This window comes from Schistocerca gregaria, chromosome 8 (genome assembly GCF_023897955.1).
Source record: "Schistocerca gregaria isolate iqSchGreg1 chromosome 8, iqSchGreg1.2, whole genome shotgun sequence".
Taxonomy (NCBI): Eukaryota; Metazoa; Arthropoda; class Insecta; order Orthoptera; family Acrididae; genus Schistocerca; species Schistocerca gregaria.
In genome coordinates, this window is record NC_064927.1 from 194,842,739 (window position 1) to 194,865,347 (window position 22,609).

At 38.0% G+C, this 22,609-nt stretch overlaps 1 protein-coding gene across 1 annotated transcript in view; it reads right to left on the reverse strand.

Annotated features, from left to right (window-relative positions):
- Window positions 1-12,564: 12,564 nt before the first annotated feature.
- Window positions 12,565-22,609, reverse strand: part of LOC126284533 (translocation protein SEC63 homolog) — a 150,823-nt gene continuing 140,778 nt past the window's right edge. The window contains 3 exon segments of the mRNA XM_049983531.1: window positions 12,565-14,094; window positions 15,863-16,031; window positions 19,522-19,725. Of these exon segments, the coding sequence (XP_049839488.1) occupies window positions 15,888-16,031; window positions 19,522-19,725 (348 nt within the window). The 3' untranslated portion in view covers window positions 12,565-14,094; window positions 15,863-15,887.

Below are 22,609 nucleotides of genomic sequence, written 5' to 3' on the forward strand. Positions count from 1 at the left end.
AGAGAAGCTGTAGAAATACACAAACACGGGAACAGCTTCAACAAGAAAGAAGAAAGCCTTAAGGTAAACGGCTCCTGGCTTCCCGTACTGCAGAGAACGACCGTAGCAGGTAGCAAGAGGAGAAATGCACCGGAAATGACCGCGGAAATGACCGCGGAGAAGCCCTCGGACGTTGGCGCGCAAGGTACATATAGTCTGCGGCCGCGAGCCCGGCTCCAGTTCACCTCCGGCAATGGAGGGTGAAGCTCTGACAATGCCAGCCACTCGTGCTGGCGAAACGTCAGCAAAAAAAAAAATCATCACACGAACGTCGGCCGAAGAACCCGAGACAGAAGCAAATAAGCAGTTCATGCAGAAAAGTAGCAGCTGGCAACTTTAATTTCTACCAAACTACAAAAGACTCACCGATAAAAATTAAAGTAAAATTTGTCAAATTCAACAAATGGTAATGGGATACTCAGAATCCTACATGCACTCAGTGCTGCAGTTTTTCAAGCTGAATAGCCATGAAGTTTCAGTCTTGGGCTACTGCATCAAATAATAATTCAAAATAGTTGCAAAACAGAAAATAACTCAGATTCTAGTATAATTAGTATGCAGCTTGGACAAATAACATGAGCAAAGTCACATTAATTTCCTTTTCTGTATACAAATATAGCCTGAGTGATATAAATTGTGCCCGCCGTGGTGGCCAAGCGGTTAAAGGCGCTATAGTCTGGAACTGCGCGACTGCTACAGTCGCAGGTTCGAATCCTGCCTCGGGCATGGATGTGTGTGATGTCCTTAGGTTAGTTAGGTTTAAGTAGTTCTAGGGGACTGATGACCTCAGATGTTAAGTCCCATAGTGCTCAGAGCCATTTGATATAAATTGTACTTTTATAAATGATACATGCTCTTGGGGGCTAGTTTAGATTTGTTTTGTGGGGTGATAGTATCGCCATTTATTCAGATGACTGGAACAAAATTGAGAAACCTTGTTGTGTGCTTCAAGCAGCACTCAAGTGCTGCGAAGAACTAAGTGCACATTTAGGTACGGGTGTAGGCAATGTGGGAAATTTCCAGAATCACTGTTGTTAAAAATGGAAGGTTATCCAGGGAAGAATGTGTGCGATACAATGTTAAATTTCATTGTTAGGTATATGTCCCTGTCATGTTCAAAATATTTAAACTATCTGTGAGAAAGATGTGCATGAAATTGCTTTCATTGCCAATAAAATTATGAAAGTATGATATGTTAATGAAATTAAGTCAACTACAATGTAGAAGATATCATCAGCTATAGAGCATATGTTTCAGTTATGTGAATTGTGCTTAAAAATCTTAGAACAAAAATGTCAACTGGGAAAGAAGAAGAGCGTTAATCATGGACTACACCAGTCTCACAGCAGAAGCACAAGCTGATCGAAGAAGTACTGGCACAAACATTTTCATTTTGTTGTAAACTAGAGACTAAAAAAATACATTCCGCCTTGTGAATGGGGAGAATTGGGGAAACAACAGGAGGTTTATTCAACAGGCTCGCCAAAAAAGTTGTAACAGGTTGACAGTATCACTTATTTATTACAGAATGCAACTAAACACACGATTTTATTTTGTAGATTGGGCAGCAAACATCTCTGCTCTACTCACAACAAAAAGTGATCCAAAGAATTAAAAACAAATGAAATTAAAAAAGTGGCTGGATGTTAACTGTTTACAACAAATGGTTCTCAGATTCCAATTTACGGTTCAACATTACTGGATGTTGACCTAGTTTGAAAATGTACTATGTAATGGTTATTTCCTGTCAAGGCAACTGTCCACTTGTAGTGCCTTGAGAATTTTGGGGTAAATTCTAGAGACCCTCGTATTCCCACCATCTCAATTATGTGTGTGCAGGATGCACGTGTATCAGACAGATGATCGGAGTGGGCATGTAGTCGCTGAGCACACCTAGGAAGTTACACGTCCAGCTCAAGGAATAAACGCGCTGCACTATTTGCGACGTCAAACATTATTGTGTGAACATTTTGAATGTTATTGAAAGAAGAGAAGAGACAATTACTTATTCATTCATTCTCTTAATTTCCTAAGGTCCGGACAGTTGTCTTATTAAACTTGGGAGAGATTTGTAGACTGTACTTATGGAAAAATGAATGTGATTGTTTCTGACAGACCAGAAAGCGTCAAGCTTACGAAAAATGTTTTAGTTGTATGAAAACTGTTATGTGTGATGAAATATAGTGAGATTGAGTTCAAAGTATTATCAAGTATACGGAGTTATTTTAAAAGTATAAAAAATTCCTCCAAAGTAGCATCTAATCTTTGGAGAAGAAGTTACGCTGGACCACACTGCTATCCTTAATCATCGGAAACTGCCAGAACATGGTGACCAAAATGAGCAGGAGACGAAGAGGAGGAATTTTTTTGAAGATTGAGATGAGAAAAAATTGAGAGTTGCCATAGCAACACATAATAATCAGATGAAAAAAATTGTCTGCAAGATTCAATCAAGAATATTTGATTGTGGGGAGGGAGCAATCCTCACATACGGAGTAACCAGCCGACGCTGATGCAATAACCAGCTGACGCAGTCGCAGTAACCCACCATCATTGCTGGTTACTGTTTGAGTTGCTGACTTCACACCCGCCAACATCGATGTCACGACCAACATTTGACGCTGCTGGCACCTGTGCGGTTCGCCAGTGCTGATTCTACACCTCACCGATGCAGCCTACAATTCTTTGCCGGGTGAGCTCAAGAAAACAACTATTTGAATGTAAACTAGGGTGGTCATTATTTACAGAGGTGATATTTTTTAATGATCGCAAGATCAAAGAAACTTATGACTATGGAGGAGGAGGAACAACCTACAGAAACTGTAGAACCAGCTATGGCGATGACAGTGACTAAGGTCATGCCAGACTGGACTGAAATAGCAAACTTAATCAATGGACTGTCTGAAGTTAGACTCAGAGAATACTAAGTTAAATACCAAATTAAATGCTCAGAATGCTTTGCTAAGTAAAAAAATAGATGGGTAAAGTGCAGCTGCAACTGCTCAAATTTCCTCTGTGAGGAATGAAACAAGAGATCAAAATGTTGCTTTAAGTGAAAAACTAGAAGCACAGAGTGCTACTTTAAGTGAAAAGTTAGGAGCACAGAGAGTAACTTCAACTGCTCAAATTGATTCTTTGAGAAATGAAGTAAGTACTACTTTAAGTGAAAAGTTAGAAGCACAGGGTGAATCTTTAAATTCTAAATTTGAGATGTTAAATGATAAAGTGATGAATTGGGTTGTTATATTGAGTCAAGACTGAAACATTGGGTATATATCATAATACGTGAACTGACAGCATGATCTGCTCTAGTCTGGATGTAAAGGTGAGGTGACAGAATGTTCCACTCTAGTCATCAAGGATTTCAAATCCGATCATAGTTAGGTTTTATTTTTGCCAAAAGTAGTCTTTGAAAGTAATCTCTTCACCAATTTTTCATATGAACCTGTGTGCAGAGGTATCCTACATCTACATACGTACTCCGCTTGGCGGAGGGCACAATTCGTGCCAAAGTCAAATTCCCCCCCTCCGTTCCACTCACGGATCGCACGAGGGAAAAACGACTGTCTGAGCACCTCAGTATGAGCTCTTATTTCCTTTATCTTTGAATGATGATCATTACATGATTTGAAAGTTGATGATAATAATATATGCTCTACATCCTCAGTGAATATTGGATTTCGGAATTTAGTGAGCACCCTCTTCTGTTTAGCGCGTCGTCCATCTGCAAGTGTGTCCCACTTCAAACTTTCTACGAGATTTGTAACGCTCTCGCGATGGCTAAATGTACCAGTCATGAATCTTGCCACTCTTCTTTGGACCTTCTCAATTTCTTGAATCAGACCCAACTGGTAAGGGTCCCATACAGACGAAAAATACTCTAAGACTAGACGAACTAATGTATTGTAAGCTATTTCCTTTGTTGAAGGACTGCATCGCTTCAGGATTCTACCAATAAACCGCAATCTAGAGTTCACCTTACCTGTTACTTGTGTAATCTGATCATTCCATTAGAGATCATTTCGAATAGTCATACCAGATACTTGACTGATGTTAGCACTTCCAAAGACTGATCATTTATTTTGTACTCATACATTAGTGGGGATTTTCGCCTTGTTATACACAGTAGGTTACACTTACTAATATTGAGAGATAACTGCAAGTCATTAGACCACGCATTTATTTTCTGCAAATCCTCATTGATTTGTTCACAACTTTCCTATGATACTACTTTCCTGTAGACTACAGCATCATCAGCAAACAGTCTAAGGCTGCTGTCAATACCATCAACCAGATCATTTATGTAAACCATAAAAAGCAGAGGACCTATTACGCTGCCCTGGGACACACATGAAGTTACTTTGGTTTCTGTTGAAGTTACCCCATTCAGGACGACATACTGCTTCCTGTCTGTTAGAAAAATTTCTATCCAACCGCATATGTCACTGGATAGACCGTAAGCGTGCACTTTTTGTAGCAAGCGACAGTGTGTAACTGAGTCGAACGCCTTTCGAAAGTCGAGAAATATGGCATCAACCTGGGAGCCGGTATCTAGAGCCTGTTGTATATCATGCACAAAGAGGGCCAGCTGTGTCTCACATGACCAATGTTTCCTAAAACCATGCTGGTTTCTGCAGATGAGCTTCTCAGAGTCTAGAAAGGTCATTATGTCTGAACACAAAATATGTTCCATGATTCTACAACAAATCATGGATGGCAATGGGAAAAAAAATTATACCCCCTGAAACGTTCCTCCTCGGTTATTCCAGGAGTGCCATTGCTGGTCTTCATGACTGGTCCTGGGGTCTCGTATTTAGTGTCGACAGCAGGCAAAGCAGTCTCCACAGATTGTTAGGTCATCTTTTTGCCTAGGCAACCAATAGTTAGGTATGGTTCGTGGCCTAAACTATTGGAGGATATGATATAATATGAATATTTCTATATTTGCAATGATATGTTACATAGTTTTTTTACTTACAACTGAATATTTTACATCCTTTGTAAAAAATGATCTGAATGATACAATACAGGGTAAGAGGAATAATACGTTTGTGATGATGTGATACAGTTTCTGCTTATGATGATATGATACATAGTTTCTACTTACGATGATACGATACATAGTTTCTACTTATGATGGTATGATACATAGTTTTCTACTTATTATGGAATAATTTATACCTTTTAGGAAATCTGATATGAATGGGGAGGGTCTATACATAAATTTTGAACATAGGAGTTGCTAAGATCTTTCTTCGGGGACTTCAAAGGTGAAGGTGAGAATGTCTGTTCTGCAGGAGACGTTTAACATCATACCTCTTCCATCTTCTCACTCAAATACCGGCAAAGTGGGGATCCTGCGGAAGGGGTGGGGGGTGGGGGGGGGGGGAAGGGTTTCCTGTCTTTGGGGCTATCTTCTTTCTACTCTTCGATATTAGCAACCATTTTTATTTTTTATTTTCTCACTTCTCTTTTTAGTACCAGTCTATCTTTCCCTCTGTCCATATGCATACACTTCTATCGCTGAAGTCCATCTCAATTTCCATGGTTTTCTATAACCTTCAACTTATTTTCCATAAGTTGGCTGACGTATCAGGCTACACAACTACCCATACACATACACACAATGAAACACAAAGACACAAACACGAAGAGTACAGTTTAAGATAATGTGGGAACCATCATGTGTTGGAGGGAGAAAAGTGTGCACATAGTGATAGGTATGCGCACCTGATTATGTGAGGTGACTGTTCCGCATCACGTAAAGTTATGTACAGGGATATGTTTATATATGTAAGAGCTAAGAGTATTTATGGTTATGATGACAGTATTACACTAGTATGTGTAAATGAGAGAAGGTGGAACATACTGTGGTTCGTTATGCTACACCGTATACTTAAGTGGGCAGAATTGGTGTCAGTCTAACGACTATTCTCATGAACTTTAGGATAATTGGACAAGCAGAGTATAAGTGGGAGTGTGTGTGAATTAAATAATATTTCCAAGTGTAGTGTCTATTGGGAACACAGGACTGGAAGAGTAATGGAGAACTCTAAAGGGTTAAAGTAAATATTGAGAAGCGAGTGTAAGGAGTGATGTAGGATGTTAATTTCTCTAAGAGGTATTTGAATCCTAGGGTATATAAAGATGTATGCTATACTCAGGAAGGAGGAGGAGGGCCCACCCAGCATTGATTGGGTGGAAAAGGGCAGGTAGGCAGACCCAAGAAAGGTTGACCCATACTGTGCGGCCAGGGGCAACAAGAAGGGGATTGACCTGTACCACAGTATATTAGGAATTTGTTTAAAGGGGCGTACTTACCAAAACGGAAGGAGGTAGTGCTTTCATAGTATCAACCTGTACGTGATGTATAGGAACCGTGCCTGAAGAAAAAGGGCAGTATCATGACAAAAATCACACATTTTGTAGGGACTATTCTGGTAAGTTTGAATTCTTGTTTCCACTCGCATTGTTATGTTTGTGTGAAGTTACATGTGTTGAAAAGAACACCTTTATTTACCCAGAGTTCCTCCAGATTGTACAAGGTATTGAATAAATCCATACTTAGAAACAGGAGTATGTGAAGTAAGGGCAAATAACAGCATACGTTTGGGTAATGCTCACTTCGAGCTTACGAATGGAAAGTGAACAGAAAAAGTTATATAAATTGATGGAAATGTAAAGTAATCTTATATGAATACAGTATTGATGTACATAACAAACATGTATAAAATATCGTGTGTTCGAGCTAAGGGGAGGGATAGGTAGTACCTCGAGAATTTCGGGGTAAATTCTTCCACCGTCTCGAACACGCGTTATTTTAGAGTGAGTGTGGTAAAGTAGAACTGTGTCTACTGCACCACAATTATGTGTGTGCACGATGGCTGTGTGTGCCCGATGGCCGTGTATCGGATGGATGATCAGTGTGGGTAGGTAGTCGCCGAGCCCGCCTAAGAAGTTACATCTCCAGCTCAAGGAATAAATGCGCCGCACTACTTGCGACGTCAAACATTATTGTGTGAACATTTTGAATGTTGTGAAAGAAGAGAAGAGACAATTACTTATTCATTCATTCTCTAACTTTCGCACGTTCTGGACAGTTGTCTTGTTCAACTTGGGGAGATTTGTAGACTGTACTTATGGAAAAATAAAAGTGATAGTTTCTGACAGACCAGAAGGTGTCAAGCTTACGAAAAATGTTTTAGTTGTATGAAAACTGTTATGTGTGATGAAAATACAGTGAGATTGAGTTCAAAGTATTATCAAGTGTATGGAGTTATTTTAAAAGTATAAAAAATTCCTCCAAAGTAGCATCTTATCTTCGGAGAAGAAGCTGTGAAGGACATCGCAGCCAGCTATCCTGAAAAGAAGATCGGTGAAGCAACTCCAAGTAAGTTCAATAGCCAAGGAGGACTGTGATTCTTGCACACCAGTACCACACTACCACCCTTAATCACCAGAAACCTCCAGACACGCATTTACACATTTTGATTTATCTCAAGAACAAAAGTGTAACTGATAACAACACTCTGTTGAATGTAGTATATATTGAAGCAAAAGAAGGAATTAATTGCTTTCATATTTCCTGTAAATTTTAAAAGCACAGATTGCTACTCGCCATACAGAGGAGATGTTAAGTTGAAGACAGGTGAAATAAAGACAACAGCTATACATTTAAATTTTCGCATAAAAGGCCACTAAATCTAGCCGCAATGGCCAGATATAGGGGACATATATGTGTGTCGTCAAACTCCTTTGTCATGCCAAAAGAAAAACATTAAGTTAAGCATTACATCTCGATGTCAACCAACTTTCCAGTCTTTTATAAGCCTCATAGATTAGATATACACAAACTGTATATTACAAAGCAAAAAGTCCAATATAAGTTGAACCACAATATTATTCAGCTGTCTAAATCACAGTTGCCAGGCCTCCAAAAGCAAAAAAATACTCTACAGTGGTGTAAATGATGCATGGTACAATATTGAAATTACCTGGAGACATCAAACCACATTAGACACTGACCTTCCACCACTTTCATATGAAATGGAAGAACTGGATACATTGGCTGTAACCTACAGATTACAGCAAGAAGGCCACAAAAGAAGGCCACAGAAACTCCTTTCATCAACAAAGATCTCAGATGCATAAACCATGTGAACTTGCACAATAGTTCCTTACAATTTGATTTGTCATATACCCAAGTTTTCCACCAATAATATTAAAGATAGATGAGCCAACATTTCTATTGACTGACTCAAACAAGGCCTTTTTCTTCTCGATGGCATTGTACATGAGCATCCAAAACCACTGATGAGCTGTAAGCTAACTAGGATACGAGATTATCCAAGGTGTCCCAGGAAGATACTATCCAGGACATGTGGTGAAATTCCCTACTCAATTCACAACTGACATCAAGTGATACCCACTCTGAAGGGGTGCATTGTGGTGATGTATGAAAATAAAACAGCGACTATAAATCAGATTATTGATCAGGCAATTCATAATAGTATGATCATTTGTTTTAACACAAGTTTAAGTAGTTGTAATAAAAAATAAATAAATCCATGAAATTTTTGTTTGAAATAAAAAGAAATATGTAGTAAGGAATCTGTGTTTTTCTCATTAAATTTTGTACTGAAGGACTGCCAAATGTAAGGAATAATGTTCTTGGTAATAGAGTTAGTTTCTACTGCTTTACCTGCAAAGTTGAAACAAAGAAGATACATTCATGGTTTGTGTCTCGCACATACTAACGTATAAAGTGGCCAGTGCAGTTGAGTACTTTGGAGCTGACTACTTCAAAGCTGATTATGTTGAGTGAAACAGTTCATTAGCAATGCAGAGTTCTAATAGTTTTAGTCACTGACTCGTTAGCAACAAGACATGACATTAAGAACGAATATCATATTGAATATTGTTTCTGTTTAAATACCGAAGAAAACCATAAGTCATTGGAAAGAAATTTCTTGGAAGGATGGCAATCCAAATTCTACCTGTACAGCTAATTAAAGAATAGGGTTCAAAGATTACTTTATATTAATTATGCAACACATTTGTCCTCTGAGGCTAAAGTTAATCAACTAACAGCAAACAGTCTTGCATAAACTTCAGTTATTGCAAAGGAAATGTAACAAATATTTTAATTTAAGGATCCATTATAATTATTTTTTACAATCTTATCTTCAGGATCACACTGATGTATGTAACCCGCTAAGGCCTTGCAGCATAGTCTACTATATTCTCAATCACTCCACGTCTTGTATGGGATATGGTAAACCAAATAATTCCAGCCAATTTGAGAATGTTCTCATTCTTAAGTATGAACTTTGTCAGCACAATTGATTTTTCTCATTTCTGCTAGGTTTTTGAGGAAGCAATAATTTCTGAATTTGAAATAAAAATATAGAGAAGTGAATGAGGCAGTTGATAAACAGAAAGCAGCCACAGTTTAAAGTTTTTTGTGATTACATCACACAGTTGAATATTCACTCATATTTTCAAACTTGTGACAGGTGCAGGTTAAACAGTTGTCCACTAGCTGATTACAGTTAACTGTCTCATAGATGACAAGGTCAGTATAGATGGAGGACAAGCTAGGACTTTGAAAGAAAACTAATTGTGCTCTTCAAAAAGGAACAGCATTCACTTTAAGCAGTTAAGGGAAATCAGCAAAAACCTAAATTTGGAAGGACAGACAGGAGTCAAACTGCCATCTTTGCAAATATGAGACAAGTGTGTTGCTACAGCACCGCCCCTCTTGGTGTTTAATGTGTTGTTAGAATTTGGAATTTTCCCTGAGGCAATGAAAATTTCTAAGGGCATACAACTATTTAAAGAACAAGACAGGCACATTCAATAAAATTTGTGACCTGTTTCAATCGCCCAAATACAATCTACTGTACTAACGACTGGGCATCTATCTTAAAAAAAGCATGATTTTCTCTTCGCTAGGCAGTTCAATTTCTGTTACGGAAATACTGCTCCAAATGCTGTCCTTGAAATCATTAATAAAGTACTGACTACACATGAAAATGAAATATATCTCCAGTGCTGTGTGACTTTAGTAGTTTTTTTTTTACTGTATCCCTTATGATATATTGCTTGCAAAGTTTGAATAATGTGGGACAATTAACTTATCCATAGATGTAATCCATATACATTATAAAAATGTATGTATGTGTATGTAGATATGTCCCACATCTCCTCCTAAATTACTGGACAGATTTCAAACTTGGAACACATATCCCTTAGTGTGAGGCAACAATTTCTGTGGGGTTAAGAACATTCTATCTCCTTAGTGTGAGGCAACAATTTCTGTGGGGTTAAGAACATTCTATCTGTCATAGTTCAGGAGATATGATGCCTTAAACAATGAGATGTGCAAAAAACTTCCCCACCATGCAAGACATTTAAATATGTTACTAAACCTATTTACAATAAATTAGCAGACAGTATCCACATATGCTGCTAAGTGCTCCTACAAAATTATATGTTGATGTCACAAACAGTTCTGAAGATGCATAAACAATGAAATGTGCATCATGCATTGTGCATGATGATTTGCTACTAACTCTATTCGCGACACATTTTTCAGACAGTATCGACATCTGTAACTGAATGTACCTACAAAATTATATCACTGTATGATACATAGATCAGGATACATGACATCATACACATTGAAATGCATGATAAACTACCACATCATGCATGGCCTTTAAATTTATTACTTCTTTACTAATAAGTCTATTTGCAGACACTATACACATAGTGCTGAATATACCTACACAAATATATCGTAACATGACATATAGTGCCAGGAATATGATGTCATAGACACTGAGATGTGTGGAAAAATGATGCATCAGTCATTAAGTTTTAATTAATTTATTCTCTACTACCAAGACACTCCTACAGTCGAGTCAACATACGGAAATTCTGAACACCTGACAGTGCTTTTGACAGCTTTCAACTGCATAGTGCAAATGGCTATAGGCGAAAACAATAGCTGTCTACAGAGTTTCGAAGAGGTGTTGCCACAGAGACTTGTACAAAATTGTGTTGTAGATACTAGAAGCAGCTGCCCCAGTATACAGAAACTGTACATTTCTAATAGAAAATTGGCAAAATGAAAACCTTGACAAAACTGGCTCTGTCAGCTAGTTGACTTATATTTAAGCAACAGGACACAGCCATGCTGCTGTGCATAAAGTAGAGGTAGGTGTGCTGCAGGGTTTAATCCTGATTAACTACGCTGGGAGGGGGAGGAAGGAAAACACAGAAACTTCTGCTAGGATTGTCCAGTAACAGAAAGCAAATTCAGTAAAACTGAATGGTGAATGGTCAATAAAAAACTGAATTCATTTATGGTATGAGTGGTGGCTGAATTAATCAGGGGACAAATTTGTCACTGTTAGAATAGTTCCAGAAAATTTATCAATATCAGGACTGCACTTTCAGATCAAGTAATTGGTATCTCCAAAACAATAAAAATATGTTAAGAATAGGAAAATCGTTCTAACATTTAGATATTAAAAATCATGGTGTGTGTGTGTGTGTGTAAATACCTTTCAGATATGTATCACAATAGTAGTTTGAGTGTGCTGTCTTTTCTGGAACTCTGGCAGAAATCAGGAATATGTTATTGGTGAAATTATTTGTGCGCTGAACGCTGTTCTATATTCTCAACATGTTGAGAATTGTTTATAACAGCTATATCTGTCTGTCAGAGGAAGCTGCAGCCTTCCTAGATTAGAAATGTACGTACTCGCTAGAAACAACTGCTATGCCATTTTACTTCACAATCATAAAGGCTTGAGCTGATTGACGGTTTACAATGAGGGTATTTTCTGACTCACTACTGGAAGATGTTTGTAGTGAACAATGTGAATGCACTGAAGTTTCAGTTTGGCCTCTGCACTTTAGCCAGCTATAATTCACTGCATTTAAACAATTACTAGGAAATGAACATAAATATAGCTTCTGAGAAACTTTGTGTGTGTGTAAGTGAAGAAATGTATTTTCAGGCAAGTAAGGCAAAATAGCCTCCAAGCTAACTGTGCGGTCTAATGTGCTGATTCCCGAGTGGGAGGTGTGCCCAGCACAAATCTGCCTGGTAGATTAGTGTGAAGGTCCAGTGTGCTGGCCAGTCTGTGGATGGTTTTTAAGGTGGTTTTCTATCTATGTTGGTGAATGTGGCCTGGTTACCCTTATTCCACCTCAGTTACACTACGTCGGCAATTGCTGCACAAACACTGCCTCCACGTATGCATACACCATAATTACTCTACCTCGCAAACATTTAGGGTTACATTTGTCTGGTATGAGTACGAGATGATCTTGGGAGGGCGGGGGTCGACTGGGGGGGCCGAACCACACAAAAACCCTGGATTCGGTGTGGGGTGGTGGTGAGGTGGGTGGACTGTTGTGGGGTTGTGAACCATTGAGGGCTACAGCGGGCCAGGACTCTCCGGTGTTTCTAGGTCCCCAGTTTAACACACAATACACATGGTAAAACAGAAATAAATTTATAAAAGTTTAGGCTCATGCCCAATGTATTATATGACGTTTATAAACACCTTTGAGAAAATACAGTCTCATATTTAACATCAATAGTTACTCAACACCCACAAATTATAACATTTTTGTTTCTACAATACATTGTTGCGTTATCATATATACAATATTATATTGTTTTACCTTTTCTTTTATCAAATAAAAATGCTTCAACATTAATTTCATTCTTTCACATACATAAACTGATTCACAATCAAATAAGTTAAAAATATATTATAGGTCCTCATACAAATGCAGGCCTGTTTGGGAATGGGAGGAGTATTGGATATAGCACCAACCTCATAGTTGTAGAGAAATGTATGTTCAAAAATAGGATCTTTGATTTGACCTCCAACCAATTTAGAGGCATAGTTTTTTGCTGAAATTACTCATGGTCTTATGGAGTTTCCCTGTTTAACAGCACAGACAAAAATGAAGAACAAAGATCTTAAAATTGAAATACAATTCAGTGTGATTTGAGGATTTTCCTCCACCCTCGCAATGAAATGAGGAGTGACTAAACACAATAAATCACAAATAGGCTCCACTGCTTTTTATTCCTTATGCAATAATAATATGATTTCTTTGAAATCATTTTTAAACTTTTGACATTGGATAAAAACAAACATGCCACATTACTCCACATATTTTCTCTGGACAATACCATATTTGGTTTCTGAACACATGTATTGACATCTACTTAAAAAGTTGCTGTCCTCTTTTCTTTAGAGTACACATTTCATTGATCCAATCATTACACACACTAATCACAGGCAAGCATAAAAAGCAATAAAAAAGATGAATACCCTATTATTTCAAAAATAAAAGTACCTCGCTACAAGATAACGTGCAAAACCTTCCCCTGTCTATGTTCAGTCTCAAAGGAACAAAAGGGACTATGGTGACATAAAAAACTAGAATGTCCATTACAAACATAGCTTTCAATGGAAGCCAAAACAAGCTGCATTAAGGAATCCAAGAGAAAACATTTCATGCTAATTCTGTACGAGCAAGGAATGATTAAATGATAGTCCCAACTCCATTTTATTCCAACAAACGAAGACTCACTCACACATTCCACTTCAACAGCATACACGCATCCACAGAGAGAGAACCGAGGAGGAGAGAGAGGAGGGAGAGGAGGGAGAGGAGGAGGAGGAGGAGGAGGAGGAGAGAGAGGGGGGGGGGGGGGAGGGGGGGAGAGAGAGAGAGAGGTAACACTCAAATCTTGTTATCACTTTGAATGTTTTAAGAAGTAGTCACTGAACCATACAAGAAAATGCTGCTCTGTGGTTGGGCAATGATGTACACTAAAAATGCAAAAATATTTGCTTTACACAAAACACACCCATGGAAATTATACAAATACAACAAATAAATTAAGTATAACAGTTCACATGTACTCTCTATGTGTCATGAGGGAGTAACTCCATATGACATGCAGCTCAAGTGTCATACTTCTTCATACTTCTGCTTTCTTCAGTACATTGTACAGATCTGAAACAACAACATTTTTTTTCTAAATTATTAAATTTTAGTACACTCAATACATGAGAGCACTTAATAATAACATAGGCAGATGAAAAATGACATTCAGCAATGAGTTCCAACAATAAAAGAACAAAAAATGTAAATTACATTGGGAAGCAGACAACACAGCCGAAACAAAATATTTTCTAAATCAAAATATTCCACACCCGGCAACAAACACAACAAACTGGGCAAGAAATTCTATAAAATCATGAAATGATGTTTATTTATGTGTGAAATTTGAGAAAATAAATACAAACATTTCAATCACAAAGGCAATCTGAATGAAACAGAAAAAAGTGTAGTTGAAAGCACTTTGCTCCAAGCCAGTATGGGGAACAATTTTATGATGAAAATGCTTTGTGTGAAAAATTGATGCCTTTCTTTACAAACCAATTCTTCTTTCCTCTCTGAAGAAGAAACTTTGCAGCCACGTCAATAGTTCCTCTTGGATTGATTATTAAAATATTTGCCAAATGAGTTTGACATTTATCTTCATATAATCCAAAGAAAATTTTTACGCCCTCTCTGCTGGTGTAGTATTTTAAATTTTAATTTGAATTTTTGTCAAAAGTTGCTTTCAATTATTTATTTATTTTCTGGTCCACTTTGTGATGCAATGTCCGCCCCCATTAGCTGAATGGTCAGCACATTGGAAGGCCATGCACGGGGGCCCGAGTTCAACACCTGGGTATGCACTGCAGTCCAGTATTACTTATAAACCTTTGTACAGCTAGTGTATACTCTAGTAATATATTCATCCATCTCCTGCCATTTTACTGCATACATTATTCTTGAGAGGCTCATTGGTTAACTACCCTGGTTTGTCCTAGGACTTTTGTCACTTATCTCTCTTCTCACATGTGGAAATGTTTGTCAATATGGAAAAATGTCAAACTGTACCATGGTTAATTTGTTAATTTAATGTTAAATTTTAGGTCCCCCTATAACTGGCTGGGTCAGCCAGTTCAAAGGTCAGAGGAAGGCAACAGCTTAACACCTACAATACGTCTACACCTAGTATAGTGCTGTGTCATAGTATATAGTGAAAGTACCAACTTTCATGTGAATCACAGCTTTATTCACCTTATCCTCTTGTTATTCTTGAGGATAGCATTTGCTGATTTCAACCACATAAAAACTACTGTAGAAGCCTCTCTACTCATTTGTTTCATTCTGCCTATATACATCGATAATTTTGCCTTCTACACCTTCCCCTGTTACAGCATTCCTGTGACCTAGGACAATTAAATTTTAAGGATCCTGCACATATTTCATCTGTCTTAAGTGCTTGAGTTACAAACTTAGTGTAAATCGAAAACTCAAATGAAGTGCAATGATAAAACACTTTTTATATAACATGGGGACTGTGGTCCATGTATGATTCCTGCTAAGGTTAGCTCACAGGCCTGGTGCCAGCACTCAAAATCATTTACTACTGGATAAATGATAAATGCATCCTATGAACCTTTAAGATTTACCATGTTTCAGATATCTTAATGACATTTCCTCTCAGTAAATGGTAGATGGTATTATGACACTATGACAAAAGTCTGTCACATTAAGATCGTCAATCATATCTCAGATTTTCTTGTGTTTTAAAACAGATGATTAGACTGAAAAGTACAGTATAAAAAATAAAATGTACGTGCATGCGCTCTCTCTCTCTCTCACTCACACACACACACACACACACACACACACACACACACACACACACACACACAGTTCTTACCTGTACGATCTGTCCTGAAACTGTGTTAATCCTGATCATCTTCAACATCCTCATCTGTTGTGAACTCTGACACATCACTTCCTTCAGCCTCTTGTTCATCTTCCTCCTCATCTGACATTTCCCACTGAGGATGCTCTGTTGGTATTTCAGGAGCTTCTTTCACATCCAGCTGCAAAGAATTCATTATTTATATTACTACAAAATCTAGAACTATTATTATTACTACTACAGGTCATTTCCCTTTCTGTTTGACTTTCAAATAGAAAGAGGGAAACATTACAGCATATATGCCTCCATACAGGCCCTAATTTCTTTAACATTATTTTACTGGTTCTTAAGTTAAACGTACGTTGGCAGCACTAGGATCATTCTGCAGTAAGCTTCAAATGCTCATTCTCTAAATTTTCCCAACAGCATTCCTTGAAGAGAACATCGCCTTCTCTCCACCGATTCTGATTTGAGAACCTGAAGCATCTCCATATTATTAATTTTATCATGAGCAGTACCTTATATTACACCTTCTATAATGGCAGATTATAATTTTAGAAAATACAAATATGAAAAAATACTCCACAAGAATATACACTGCATTTAACAGTGTACTGCTACTTCAAATTTTTTTAAGTATTTAGGGTGTCTGAATATATGGGATTCTGTTATAGATTGTCACAAGCATCTTGTCCCTTTTGTTGCAGTTCAGCAAAGGTTTTTCCATGTAAGTTACCACTTCATCATGTCTCATACATTTTCAATTGGTGAGAGATTTGGTGATCTTGCTGGGCAAGACAATAATGCTTCTATTGATGCATCACAGCAGCAGTATGTGGATACGCACTGTCCTGCTGAAAAGGCACATCACCTTCCTATCGAAGAAATGGCAGTACAACATTTGTGTGCGCACTGTGTTTTGTTTTTGTAAACAGTGTATTTTCTTTGCAACTTTAGTTTTATATTGATGTTTTTCTCTCGTTTATGTTTTATTGCTGCAACATCTTGCAGTAATGGGCTACAGTAAAACTCTTTGTTAGAGTATCAGTTCTTACCAGTCAAAATTACAAAAATTTGACTCAAAACTAAAACAATGAAAAAATTCCCAGAATTCTAAAAAATTCCCAGGTTTTTCCCAGTTTTCTCCCAGATAAAAAATTCCTAGGTGTTTTCTGAATTTCCTAGTTGTCCCACAGTGTATACACCCTGGTAGTGGTATGACAGAGATTTAGAAACCATATTTTAAACTGTAAAACATTTCCCAAGTCAGATGTAAGATCTGACTACAATTTATAAGTCATGAAATGCATTTTAAAGCCAAAGAAACAATACAAAATAGAAAACTAAGTAGACAGAACCTGGATGGGATGACAATGCCAGAGCAGTTGCTAGTTCCAAAGGGAACATCAGGCAAAACTGACAGAAATAGGCTCAGATGATCTGAGGAGCCAGTGCACGGAGCTAGTACCAACTGCTACTGGTCACCAATTGGCAATTGTGCAGAAGAACAACTAGACAAAATGACAAGGATCAATAAAAATCGTTGGGTAACATACGAATTATTAAATTTATGATGTAAATAAAATAGAAAGAAATTTCCACATGGGAAAAATATATTAAAAACAAAGAATCCAAGACTTACAAAGTGGGAAAGCGCCGGTAGACAGGCACAATAAAATAACATACAAACACACACACAAAATTTCTGGCTTTCGCAACCAACGGTTGCTTCTTCAGGAAAGAGGGAAGGAGAGGGAAAGACGAAAGGATGTGGGTTTTAAGGGAGAGGGTAAGGAGTCATTCCAATCCCGGGAGCGGAAAGACTTACCTTAGGGGGGAAAAAAGGATAGGTATATACTCGCACGCAAACACACACACACACACACACACACACACACACACACATATATCCGTCCATACATATACAGACACAAGCAGACATATTCAACGGCAAAGAGTTTGGGCAGAGATGTCAGTCGAGGCGGAAGTGCAGAGGCAAAGATGATGTTGAATGACAGGTGAGGTATGAGTGGCGGCAACTTGAAATTAGCGGAGATTGAGGCGTTATCCACCAGGACTGTAATGGCCAAAGGAGAAATGCAAATCTGTAGAAGTATGCTTGCCTATGGACAAGACAGATTCACTTAAAGGGAAACTGAAAAAACTCTTGGAGAAAACAAGCAAGTGTAAAAATATCAAAAGCTCACATGGCAAACCAGTGCTACATAAACGTGGGAAGGCTGAAAAGTGGAAAGAATCAATAGAAGGGATGTATAAACAAAAGAAATGTGAAGACAATATTATCCGGAAAGACGAGGAAGTAAATGAAGATGAGATGAGAGATGCAATATTCTGAGTAGAGTTTGAAAGAGCACTGAAATATGTAAGCCAAAATAACAATCAAACATTGAAAAGTTCATGATGGAATGTAACAAAGCCAAAATAAGCTATCTGACACAGTGAAATAGCATTCCTTCAGAATTATTTAGATCTTCGAGACAAGCAAGAATATTTAACATGTTCTTTTATTTTTAATTTTAAATTTTAATCATACAATCACATGAACATTCCAAAATGCCATGACTGTTTTTGATCGGCATTCTGACTGATTAGGGTCTTTTATTTGTTATTTTTTTCTGACACAGTCAATCATTAATGTCCAAAGACACTGTGGAATTTTTTCCTGTTCAACATGGTTCGTGGATATATGAGGCGTGCAAAATACCTTCAGACTTTAATACGGATATAATAGTCCCTGTACCAAAGAAGGCAGTTACTGTCAGGGATGAAAACTGCACAACCAACATTTTAATAGTTATGCTCACAAAATATTTACATGAATTATCTACATAAGAATGGAATGACTGAATGTAATAATCCCTGTACAAAAGAAGGCAGTTACAGTCAGGGATGAAAACTGCGCAACCAACATTTTAATAGTCATGCTCACAAAATATTTACATGAATTATCTACATAAGAATGGAATGACTGGTAGAACCTGATCCGCAGGAAGATAAATTTTTATCTTATTTAAGAACTCATGAAGCAATACTGATTGTTTGACTTTTCTTAGAATACAGACTGAAGAAATACAAACCATATTTAACGCAAATTTAGAAAACCTTTTTACAATATAGACTAGAATATATTCTTTGAAATTCTGAGGATAGCAGGAATTAAATACAGGGCAAAACTGCTTATGTACAACTTATGCCGAAAACAAACTGCTGTTGTAAAAGTGGAAAAACAGATATCAAAGGAAGGTAGTTTTTGAGAAGGGCATGAGAGGAAGTTGTATATGTCCTGTGTTATTAGCGAATACATTGAGCAAGCAGCAAAGAAAACAAAAGAGAAATTTGAGAAAGGGAATTAAAGATCATGTGGCAGAAATAAAATTTTTAAAGCTTGTCGATTACATTGTAATTCTGTCAGAGATGGAAAAGGACAAGCTGAATAGAAAATATTTATGAGATGAACATCAATGAAAGTAAAAGAAGGGTAATAGAAACGTATATCATGAACAAACATTTGGTTTGTTCTCCTTACTGTCCCACTACTTAAGGTAACAAAAATTACAATCTAATACATATTCAGTCACTGAAAATCATTTTTCAATAAACAGTATAGCTGTAGATATGTTTGCAAAATAGAGATTGGGTATGGAACTGACCTTTATGTCCTGCATTTGGTCAAAGCCAAGATACGAATCTGACTTCAGACAAACAGTGAACGTGTAGATGCCAGGCCATCGTGGGGCAGTGAATTTTAACTGCACTTCCTCTTCCTCCACAAGAGCTGTCACATGGTATGGAGAAGTTAGTAAAGTGTGGCTCTTGCGGTCACTGATATAAACCCACCAGTATTCCTGTTTATCCTGTGTAACAATAAATATATAATGAATTCTGAATGCCTAAAATAATTTTCTTAGAAAAAATTAACAAATAAAAACAAAAAAGCTAGTGTATCTATTTCTCCTTATGGTACATTTCATAATATAATCACATTTTCTACTACTCTTTATGTTTGTTCACCCCTGCAAAATAAATTAATTTCTACATTCTACATTTTACTTTCACAAAGAGGTTCTCTCTCATATAACACTGTAACACTTGTGTTCAGGTGCTACTGCCTCTCTAAAATAAAGAATATAAGACATAAATATGCACATGTATGCAGAAAATTTTTCTAGCAATTCCTGTTGGTAATTATTGTAATTAGATATAAGTACAGGATTGCCACAACTTACCCTGATATTTTCCTGATTTGAAGACAAGTTTTAGCACTTTTCCCTGACAAATTTTGAGATTTCAAGGCCAAGTAAAGGCATAACTTAACAAAGAAATACAAGGACTTCTGTATTTTTTAAACATTTGAGTAAAAATCTTATGTACTAACACCAACATCTTTTGTAATGAACTGTTTTTAGGTGGAGAAAGCATGCCACATGGTATATTATGTTTCATTACGACCACTGACGTTATTTTATTTCAATAAAACAAAACATGTTTGATGACAGAAATACGCATTTCCTTGGAGTCACAATATATATTTAAAATATCTTCACTGATTTCAGAAATAACTTTAGAAAAAAGTAGGCCTCTTGAAAGGAGTTGACAGCGAAAAGTCATGTAAACCAACATTATAGATGACCTCCAATAAAATGTTGGTTCTACTATGTTTTTTATTGTCAGTTATTACCTACTTCTATGTCTATTTTTTTTTACAGGTATTGTGTGGTTTTTCTTCCATAAATGCATGACTACATAGCGTACAAACTGCCAGCAACTGCCACAATTTTCTTCTTCTTATCATCAATACTTTCTAACATATAAACTACTTTTGAAGTGTAAAAACTTTACTACAAAAAATAAAATGTTTATATGCAATGTACAATGTACTTGCAGTTGAGACAGTCGCAATCCCTGAAATCCACCACCCTTGCCTCTGACCTGCCGAGGAACACCACATTCCTGTATCCATAGATAAACCACAAAAATCCACTACATGACAGGGCAGATCCATTAGAGATACCCACAAAAAAGGCCTGAGGTTTTGGCCCATCACGGAAGTCCACTTTTGTGGCCAGCCATTCACATGTCACAGACACCATGCTGATGAAATAAGACCACAATGATCAACCCATGCAACAGATAATTTGCGAATACTCTGAGAATCAATAGTAATGAGGATCAGTAGCAACTCGCTGTGTGAAGATGATCACTGAGCTGCAGACAGGCAGATCGAACAGACAATCACACTCTCACAACCAAATTTTTGGCCATAGCCTTTGCAGAAAACGGGAGTGCAGACGCGCGCCCAAACAAACAAACACACACACACACACACACACACACACACACACACACACACAATCACTCAGACGCAACTTATGCACAAATGACAACCTTTTTTGATCACTGTGTCGACAGTCTCTGAGAATCAGATCCAGACAAACCACTCCTCACGTTTCTCTGACTTGCTAGGCAAGCAGCAAGAAGTTGTGGCAACAATGACTACAAGCTGTGGGGAGTGGGAGAAGGGAACAAGTAGTAAGAATGTGGGACTAGGGAAGTGGTGCACGTACCCTGCTGCACCCAACCAGCGACGATGCACGACATCTCAGTATACAACCCATTTGATCTACCGAGACATAAACAAGATTTTTCCAGTGTTTGTTTTTCAAATTTCCCAGATATTTCCTGATTTTCCTGGCATGTTCGAATTCCCTGATTTCCCAAAACTTGTGGCAACCCTGAAGTACAACACAAGTGGTAGAGTGAACACAACTTTACTCCATGGAAGCTTTAATAACTTGGGCAAAGTATTTAAGTAACATTCAGCAGGAACTAATTATGTACACATACAGTTGCAGTAATAAACCTGGAGAACTGACGCTGGGTGTAGCTCGGTTAACCTTAAACAGACTTAGGCCTGTGGTGGGATCTGACAGTGATCTCTCTCTCTCTCTCTCTCTCTCTCTCTCTCTCTCTCTCTCTCTCACACACACACACACACACACACACAGGTCTGAAGTGCCTCTTGGATGACATGGCACTGCTGCATTCATGGCCTATTGAAATTATGCGCATGTCATTGCACTCCTCTTCTCTTAGAGAGATCACAGATTCTTGAGACGTTCATGCAGTCTTCCTCATTCACTAGGCTCTGGCTAATGTGGCAAGCTGCAACAGGAGCAAACGGTCTGAAGTGCTTCAGGCATGGGCCCATTTTGCACCCACCTTCCCATGTCAAACCATATAGCAAGACCAACTACACCTGAAATGTTTCCAGTCGACCTTGGGCATTGACTCTGGTGATGTTGCTCACAGTGCTGATGGTACTGGCATCAGTGGTTGCACAGAAAATGGTGATAGAATCACTGATGATGGTGTTGGAAGCAATAGAGGAACTGCTGATGTGGCCACAGACGACTGATGCCCTTGCATGTGCAATCGTGAACTGGAAGCAGCAGGTGATACGATGCCCAATGAGGATGGCTTCAGAGGCGATGGTGTGACATCAGGGGGCACCTGGCTACAAACATGAAAGTGAAGCCAATCATGGTGCCTCGGGGATGTACTCCGTGTAGATGTCGCAGAGACGCCGTCCCCGGCATCTGGTGATGAAACTGAAATCCATTTAGGGCGATGTTTCAAACTACGTGCCCAGACAGCTACACTTGAGCAGAAGAGGTGCAGCAGCTGCACGAGTTGATGTCCAGGTGGAGGGCACAGGAGGTGTAGTAGCATCCTTGGCTG